Source organism: Salmo salar, chromosome ssa15, assembly GCF_905237065.1.
Source record: "Salmo salar chromosome ssa15, Ssal_v3.1, whole genome shotgun sequence".
NCBI classification, from domain to species: Eukaryota; Metazoa; Chordata; class Actinopteri; order Salmoniformes; family Salmonidae; genus Salmo; species Salmo salar.
The window spans coordinates 101107136-101116667 of NC_059456.1; the positions used below are offsets into that span (position 1 = coordinate 101107136).

General features: G+C 42.0%; 1 protein-coding gene across 1 annotated transcript; it reads right to left on the minus strand.

Moving 5' to 3' along the window:
• LOC106572843 (LHFPL tetraspan subfamily member 5 protein) lies at positions 1-8774 on the minus strand. The gene is made up of 4 exons (XM_014147373.2): positions 7941-8774; positions 5412-5582; positions 702-938; positions 1-496 (listed from the first exon to the last, which is right to left on the minus strand). The coding sequence occupies exons 1-4, from the start codon at positions 8215-8217 to the stop codon at positions 486-488; spliced, it is 696 nt and encodes a 231-aa protein (XP_014002848.1). The 5' UTR covers positions 8218-8774; the 3' UTR covers positions 1-485.
• Positions 8775-9532: the final 758 nt, after the last annotated feature.

Sequence of the window (9532 nt, forward strand, 5' to 3'; positions counted from 1 at the left end):
ACCCCACACCGTACAATAAAACAAAAGGTCTTCATATTAGGAGTTCTGCGATGCCTCTTGTCTAGCTTGATTCTTTGCCCAACTACTGTTGATGGGACAGTTTTTCATGACAAGTACAATGAACTTACCAAGGAACAGAAAACTTTACAATTTCATTCAGAAAGTAAAACGTGTATTGACGATTGTACACTTATTGTTTACAGAAAACATTTAATTCATCCAAAATATTAAAATAAAACTTTAATTACCAAGGCTCAGAAGAGGGCTAAAACACCAAATGAAAACAGGGTGCCGTTGGGGACAATACAGTCTAAAGAACTACCCTCTAGCATAATGAGTTAAAAAACATAATGTTTTTGGAGGAAAGGACACCTTTGTGTATATTGTAAAAACACTAGCCGTGGAGGCCGTGCTGTATCCCTGGCCTGATAATCATGAGTGCCAGAATGATGCATTGTTCTTCCATCTCTTCATACTCCAGTGCCTCATTGCTTTTCTGGAATGGAAACAGGATGAATGAAATTTAGATAAATAAAAAAAGTAGGGAGATGTCCTGAGATAATCCCAGTGTCCCACACTCCAAGCCATTTACTATTCTGTATCCCTCATGCTACAAAAATGTTTGTTTTTTTCACCCCCAATTTTTTTGTTGTTGAATTAATCCCTCACACAACAAATATCACCTAATTTTATTCTCTCACCTTGCCCCTCCACTTCGAAGTCATCCGGCAGCAGTTTGTCCTGTCTGTTACCCAGTGTGAAGGCTAGGAAGGCCAGGATGAGAGAGTCCAAGACACAGATCATAGCCAGGATGTAGGCCCACCTCACTGTACAGTTCCCCAGGGTGTACTTGTCTGTCCTCTCGCCACACATCCTCTTCACCTCAGGGGCGTCCCAGCCGTCAGGGTAGATCATACAGCCCATCACCATCAGGATGGCTGGGGAGGGAGGGAGGGACGGACAGACAGACAGACAGACAGACAGACAGACAGACAGACAGACAGACAGACAGACAGACAGACAGACAGACATTACCATTAGGGTTAGGGTTATCAGGTGTGACAAACTCATTTTCACCGTGGGCCGCATTCGGTCTTCACCATGGTCCAGAGGGCCGCAAATATTCACCGTCAAAATTCGTTAAAAATACTGTAATTCTCTTCCCATCACTTTTGGTATTTTTTATTCTCCCTGACTGTTTAGCTTTTGTTTTGATGACTGTTATCAAGATGGACAGAGTGAAGAGACTATAAATGACTGTTATCAAGCTGGACAGAGTGAAGAGACTATAGATGACTGTTATCAAGATGGACAGAGTGAAGAGACTATAAATGACTGTTATCAAGATGGACAGAGTGAAGAGACTGTAAATGACTGTTATCAAGATGGACAGAGTGAAGAGACTGTAAATGACTGTTATCAAGATGGACAGAGTGAAGAGACTATACATGACTGTTATCAAGCTGGACAGAGTGAAGAGACTGTAAATGACTGTTATCAAGATGGACAGAGTGAAGAGACTGTAAATGACTGTTATCAAGATGGACAGAGTGAAGAGACTGTAAATGACTGTTATCAAGATGGACAGAGTGAAGAGACTGTAAATGACTGTTATCAAGATGGACAGAGTGAAGAGACTATAAATGACTGTTATCAAGATGGACAGAGTGAAGAGACTATAAATGACTGTTATCAAGATGGACAGAGTGAAGAGACTGTAAATGACTGTTATCAAGATGGACAGAGTGAAGAGACTGTAAATGACTGTTATCAAGATGGACAGAGTGAAGAGACTATAAATGACTGTTATCAAGATGGACAGAGTGAAGAGACTGTAAATGACTGTTATCAAGATGGACAGAGTGAAGAGACTATAAATGACTGTTATCAAGCTGGACAGAGTGAAGAGACTGTAAATGACTGTTATCAAGATGGACAGAGTGAAGAGACTGTAAATGACTGTTATCAAGATGGACAGAGTGAAGAGATTGTAAATGACTGTTATCAAGATGGACAGAGTGAAGAGACTATAAATGACTGTTATCAAGATGGACAGAGTGAAGAGACTATAAATGACTGTTATCAAGATGGACAGAGTGAAGAGACTGTAAATGACTGTTATCAAGATGGACAGAGTGAAGAGACTATAAATGACTGTTATCAAGCTGGACAGAGTGAAGAGACTATAAATGACTGTTATCAAGCTGGACAGAGTGAAGAGACTGTAAATGACTGTTATCAAGATGGACAGAGTGAAGAGACTGTAAATGACTGTTATCAAGATGGACAGAGTGAAGAGACTGTAAATGACTGTTATCAAGATGGACAGAGTAAAGAGATTGTAAATGACTGTTATCAAGATGAACAGAGTGAAGAGACTGTAAATGTAGGTCCATAATAAATTATAGTTTCACTTTTTTTTCATTTCAATGTTGATTGAGATTGTTTTTACTTAAAGAACTATAATTCTAAAATATAATGTACAAAACATTGGACACTGAGTGACAGACACATCTCAGCATCAACTGTTCAGAGGAGACTGCGTGAATCAGGCCTTTGTGGTTGAATTCCTGCAAAGAAACTACTACTAAAAGACATCAATAAGAAGAAGATACTTGCTTCTTGGGCCAAGAAACAAGAGCAATGGACATTAGACTGGTGGAAATCTGTCCTTTGGTCTGATGAGTCCAAATTTGAGATTTTTGGTTCCAACCTTTGTGAGACGCAGAGTAGGTGAACGGATGATCTCCGCATGTGTGGTTCCCACCGTGAAGAATGGAGGAGGAGGTGTGATGGTGTGGGGGTGCTTTGCTGGTGACACTGTCTGTGATTTATTTAGAATTCAAGGCACACTTAACCAGCATGGCTACCACAGCATTCTGCCGCAATACACCATCCCATCTGGTTTGCGTTTAGTGGAACTATCATTTGTTTTTCAACAGGACAGTGACCCAACACACCTCCAGGCTGTGTAAGGACCATTTGACCAAGAAGGAGAGTGATAGAGTGCTGCGTCAGATGGCCTGGACTCCATAATCACCCGCCTTCAACCCAATTGAGATGGCTTGGGATGAGTTGGAACGCAGAGTGAAGGAAAAGCAGCCAACAAGTGCTCAGCATGTGTGGCAACTCCTTGAAGACAGTTGGAAAAGCATTCCTCATGAAGCTGGTTGAGAGAATGCCAAGAGTGTGCAAAGCTGTCGTCAAGGAAAAGGGTGGCTACTTTGAAGAATCTAAAATCTAAAATATATTTTGATTTGTTTAACACTTTTTTGGTTACTACATTATTCCATACATGTTATTTAATAGTTTCGATGTCTTCACTATTATTCTACAATGTAGAACATAGTAAAAAAATATATAAGAAAAACCCTTCAATGAGTAGGTGTTTCCAAACTTTTGAACGGTAGTGTATATACAGTACCAGTCAAAAGTTTGGAAACACCAGAAGAAAGGTCTTTGTTTCTGGCCATTTTGAGCCTGTAATCGAACCCACAAATGCTGATGCTCCAGATACTCAACTAGTCTAAAGAAGGCCCGTTTTATTGCTTCTTTAATCAGGACAACAGTTTTCAGCTGTGCTAACATAATTACAAAAGGGTTTTCTAATGATCAATTATCCTTTTAAAATGATAAACTTGGATTAACTAACACAATGTGCCATTGGAACACAGGAGTGATGGTTGCTGATAATGGGCCTCTGTACGCCTATGTAGATATTCCATAAAAAAATCAGCTGTTTGCAGCTACAATAGTCATTTACAACATTAACAATGTCTACACTGTATTTCTGATCAATTTGATGTTATTTTAATGGACAAAAAAATTAGCTTTTCTTTAAATAACAAGGACATTTCTAAGTGACCCCAAACTTTTGAACAGTATTGTATATATATGCTATATATGCTTTTTAAAAAGACCCGCGGGATGCCTTGAATGAATTTGACACGTGGGTTAGACAGTCAGATACACAGACAGGGAGCTTCTTAGCTGTCAGGGTAGATCATACAGCCCATCACCATGAGGATGGCTGGAGACAGACCAAGGATATACACTGACCTTGGACACCTCCGTATGTATTTGGACAGTAAAGCTAAACATTTTAATTTGTTTCCATTCTCCAACATTTTGGATTTCAGATCAAATGTTCCTATTGGGCAGAATGTAATCTGAAACGCAACCAAAACAAACTGCAAATGCATCCACGTTTGTAGAGTCACAAGCTTGATGTAATCATTAAGTACAAGGAATATGGAACCAAATACTACTCTTTTGACTACTTTAATACACTGTAAGTGAATTTGTCTAAATATTTATGACTTCTTCAAATTGGAGGGGGGGACTAGATATATAACGTTTTTTTATTTCTGAACGATTTAACAGATATCTATGAAAAAAATCCTCAAAATAAAAGGTGACATTCTGTACTGTCGCCTCATATGAAACATTTGATCTCAAATACAAAATGCTGGCGTATAGAGACACATTTACAATTTACTGTCTGAATACATATGGAGGTGAATGCATAGAAATACTGTGAATGATTGAGTGAATATGTACTGTATGTCTGTTTGTGGGACAGACAGACAGACAGACAGACAGACAGACAGACAGACAGACAGACAGACAGACAGACAGACAGACAGACAGACAGACAGACAGACAGACAGACAGACAGACAGACAGACAGACAGACAGACAGACAGACAGACAGACAGACAGACAGACAGACAGACAGACAGAGTGGAGACTATCCACAATGGTTGTGCAAATAATATCTGATGTATCATAAGTGTTGTGTCAAAAGCCTTGTACATCAGTTGTAAAAGCTGAGTATGTACGGAGCCTTTCGTATAGATATAGACTTGTACTAAGAGACAAAACATTACATCTATCATGTTACATGTAATCCATCTACCCCTTGAAGGTAGGCGTGAACGTAGGTGTCAGAATCGGGCTGGCGTCCACAGAGTTGTTGTTATCTGCTGACAATAGCACTGGACCTAAGCCACCTCTGAAAGAGGAGAGATGTCACTGGGGAGTCACTGACTGTACACGATAGGTTTGTCACCTCTCCTGGACAACAGGAATGACAATTACAACCAGGGGCCGGTATGACTGTACATACTGTATGACTGTACATACCGTATGACTGTACATACCGTATGACTGTACATACCGCGGTGTGACTGTACATACCGTATGACTGTACATACCGCGGTATGACTGTACATACCGTATGACTGTACATACCGTATGACTGTTTGTGAGCCAAGGTTGCCTAGAGGCTGGATAAAGAGGTGGACCCCCCCAGGCCCACTCCTGGATGTACATTGTGTCTCACCAAACACAGGACACTATACATTAAAATGTACAGGTTAGTTAGGTTACAGAATATCTTCTAATCTCACCTGACGCAAACTGCATCCACCCACAGATCTTGTAGACGCTCCCGGTGTTGCAAAACCAGAACAGAGTGAAACAGACCATACAGCCCACTATCAGCAGCATGGATGTACCCACGAAGAAGAGGGCTGTCCTAAAGGCTGGGGACGGGATGGACGCAAAGTCCAAGGCACTTCCTTTATGAAGGAGGAGGAGGAGGAGCAGGTTGAGGGGGAGGAAGAGAAGAAGATTACTGCAATGATCTCTGATGTCCAAGGAAAAATTGTCTTCTGCGTTATTCAAACCCCTCCGAAAGACATACAGACTAGGCTACACATACAGACTAGGCCATACTACTATTAGAATAGGATCTCTGTGGGTTAGAGAGGCTGGAGCAGAGGGCAGCCATACTACTATTAGAATAGGATCTCTGTGGGTTAGAGAGGCTGGAGCAGAGGGCAGCCATACTACTATTAGAATAGGATCTCTGTGGGTTGGAGAGGCTGGAGCAGAGGGCATCCATACTACTATTAGAATAGGATCTCTGTGGGTTAGAGAGGCTGGAGCAGAGGGCAGCCATACTACTATTAGAATAGGATCTCTGTGGGTTGGAGAGGCTGGAGCAGAGGGCAGCCATACTACTATTAGAATAGGATCTCTGTGGGTTGGAGAGGCTGGAGCAGAGGGCAGCCATACTACTATTAGAATAGGATCTCTGTGGGTTAGAGAGGCTGGAGCAGAGGGCAGCCATACTACTATTAGAATAGGATCTCTGTGGGTTGGAGAGGCTGGAGCAGAGGGCAGCCATACTACTATTAGAATAGGATCTCTGTGGGTTGGAGAGGCTGGAGCAGAGGGCAGCCATACTACTATTAGAATAGGATCTCTGTGGGTTGGAGAGGCTGGAGCAGAGGGCAGCCATACTACTATTAGAATAGGATCTCTGTGGGTTGGAGAGGCTGGAGCAGAGGGCAGCCATACTACTATTAGAATAGGATCTCTGTGGGTTAGAGAGGCTGGAGCAGAGGGCAGCCATACTACTATTAGAATAGGATCTCTGTGGGTTAGAGAGGCTGGAGCAGAGGGCAGCCATACTACTATTAGAATAGGATCTCTGTGGGTTGGAGAGGCTGGAGCAGAGGGCAGCCATACTACTATTAGAATAGGATCTCTGTGGGTTGGAGAGGCTGGAGCAGAGGGCAGCCATACTACTATTAGAATAGGATCTCTGTGGGTTAGAGAGGCTGGAGCAGAGGGCAGCCATACTACTATTAGAATAGGATCTCTGTGGGTTAGAGAGGCTGGAGCAGAGGGCAGCCATACTACTATTAGAATAGGATCTCTGTGGGTTAGAGAGGCTGGAGCAGAGGGCAGCCATACTACTATTAGAATAGGATCTCTGTGGGTTGGAGAGGCTGGAGCAGAGGGCAGCCATACTACTATTAGAATAGGATCTCTGTGGGTTGGAGAGGCTGGAGCAGAGGGCAGCCATACTACTATTAGAATAGGATCTCTGTGGGTTAGAGAGGCTGGAGCAGAGGGCAGCCATACTACTATTAGAATAGGATCTCTGTGGGTTGGAGAGGCTGGAGCAGAGGGCAGCCATACTACTATTAGAATAGGATCTCTGTGGGTTGGAGAGGCTGGAGCAGAGGGCAGCCATACTACTATTAGAATAGGATCTCTGTGGGTTAGAGAGGCTGGAGCAGAGGGCAGCCATACTACTATTAGAATAGGATCTCTGTGGGTTGGAGAGGCTGGAGCAGAGGGCAGCCATACTACTATTAGAATAGGATCTCTGTGGGTTGGAGAGGCTGGAGCAGAGGGCAGCCATACTACTATTAGAATAGGATCTCTGTGGGTTAGAGAGGCTGGAGCAGAGGGCAGCCATACTACTATTAGAATAGGATCTCTGTGGGTTAGAGAGGCTGGAGCAGAGGGCAGCCATACTACTATTAGAATAGGATCTCTGTGGGTTAGAGAGGCTGGAGCAGAGGGCAGCCATACTACGTCCATTAAACAGTTTAGTGATTATAACAATGGTTCAAAGGGATGCGTTTTTTTTTAAAATTCTCATCACAGTTTTTACTCTGTACTGAAGAATGAACTGCTGACATTGTGTCAACGGTGGACTAATGAACAAAATACTAAAAGATCGTTATTGTGTAAAGTGACCCCCAATCTGCTGTTGAAACAATTACAAAGCGACTCCCTGCCACTGTTTCGGTAAAAATCAGAGGGATGGGACTGGAGAAATTTTACCACTCTAAAATGTATAGACAGAGCTATGGATGCAAGGACTGACCATCCATGATATCAAACTAATATTTGTAACCATATTTTGAGACTATATAGTGATTGATTACATGTACTTTGTTTACAAACATTTGGAGTAAAACAATCTTATAGTTTGGGTTCTGATGAGGTGCAATAGTTTAACTAAGCTTAACTAAGCTGATAAGTTATATTCTTCAAGAATCATCGGGTTTATATCACTTATTTTTATGTCCAAAAATAGATGTAGCAACTGCAGATTGGCCCTTTAAGTGCCTTGCCTTTACAGATGAGCTCAGAGGTCAGCGCGTTGCCGATACAGTAGTGAAACAGGCCGAAGTATCCAGCCTGCGGGGTGTTGACGCTGTCCCCGATCCAGTACGGTTGGATGAACACCACCATTTCTATGATGGAAAAACAGATGGTGAATATCGCCCACAGGACGCCGACGGCTCGCGCGTTCCTCACGTAGTTGGTGTGATAGATTTTGGCCGCCTCCTGTGCAGGGAGCATTTTCTCACTTTTTGATTTGGACTCAACTTTCTCTGTTGTTGACATCTTGTTGACGCGGAAATAGAGGGCTGTGAGGGTGAAAGCCTGGGAAGGTGCGCAGATAACTCTTCTCGAGTCACCAGAAAGTCACCTGTCTTGAGTCACCAGAGATACTTTTCAGCACTTACTGTCAGTTTGAGTTTCTCTTCAATGCCAGCTTGTTTTCTGTAAATGCTCCGTTTGATCGTCTGCCAGACACTTCCAAGGATCCAGATTAACTTGTCATTTCAAATTATAATTGAATGTATAAAAGGAAGATTTAAGTCCACAAAACAAATCTTTTCTAATCCAAGACCCACTGAGCGCTCAGGTCATTGTCTTTGTTTTACTTTGCCTTGAAGTCCGTGAGAAGATCAGTGCTCTGTAGCAGCCGACAGATCCTACTTGTTAAGAGTTGGTGTGTTGGAATCAAACCGTGCCGGTAATGGTGTGATATGTTGAATTATTCAAGGTAAGGAGATGAGAGGCGTTAGGAGTGATGGAACACGTTGCTTAGTGGAACCAGATACATCTAGCTACGTGTTAATCATTTTGATTTATTTATAAGGCTGTTGACTAACTAACCGGACAATTCTCCAATGTGATGTAATAACCTCAACATTGTTCACAAACGCAAAAAGTGGTTGTTTTTAATAACACAACATAGCTTTATCAAATCGTTTTTGGGTAACATTTAAGTACAAAGCCATCAATCACTTCACACCATTCATTTCTATTTGAAGACTTAAAAGCACATTAAAGCCAAATGAAATCGGTTAAGATGGCATCTCATGGAGACATAATATGCGCAGTTTGATGTTACTCCAGGATGTGAATTCTCAGTGCTGCCTCCTCTAATTGAGTAACTCAAGTTGAACGCCGACGGCAACTAAATTATCCTTAGAACTTTTCTGTGTGCAATTTTAAAATAATCGTTTCAAGTGAAGATTCACCACGAAGATTGCCATTTCCCCATTCCCTATCCTGTTTTCTGCAGTACCACGGTCGGCCTTGAACTTGCTTCAATGAGAGGGGCAGTCATTCTCCCCTGGTGTAAATGTAGAGTTTACTGGCATGTCACATTGGAGTAACACGATACTAGCACAAGGCATAGCTAAATACTGTAAAAACATGATATAGCTCTGGCCCATGGTTTCCAGTAGCCGACAATTGCTGTTTTTTGGCCAATTTAAAAAAAACGAAAAGCTGATATATAAAACTGTTTCAGGGCAAAATGACCGGGAGAAATATATATATATATATATAAAAAAAGAAAATACCAGTGGATGTAAATACATTTGACCCTCACGCGTATCAGGTTATAGGTTAATTTGCATAATTG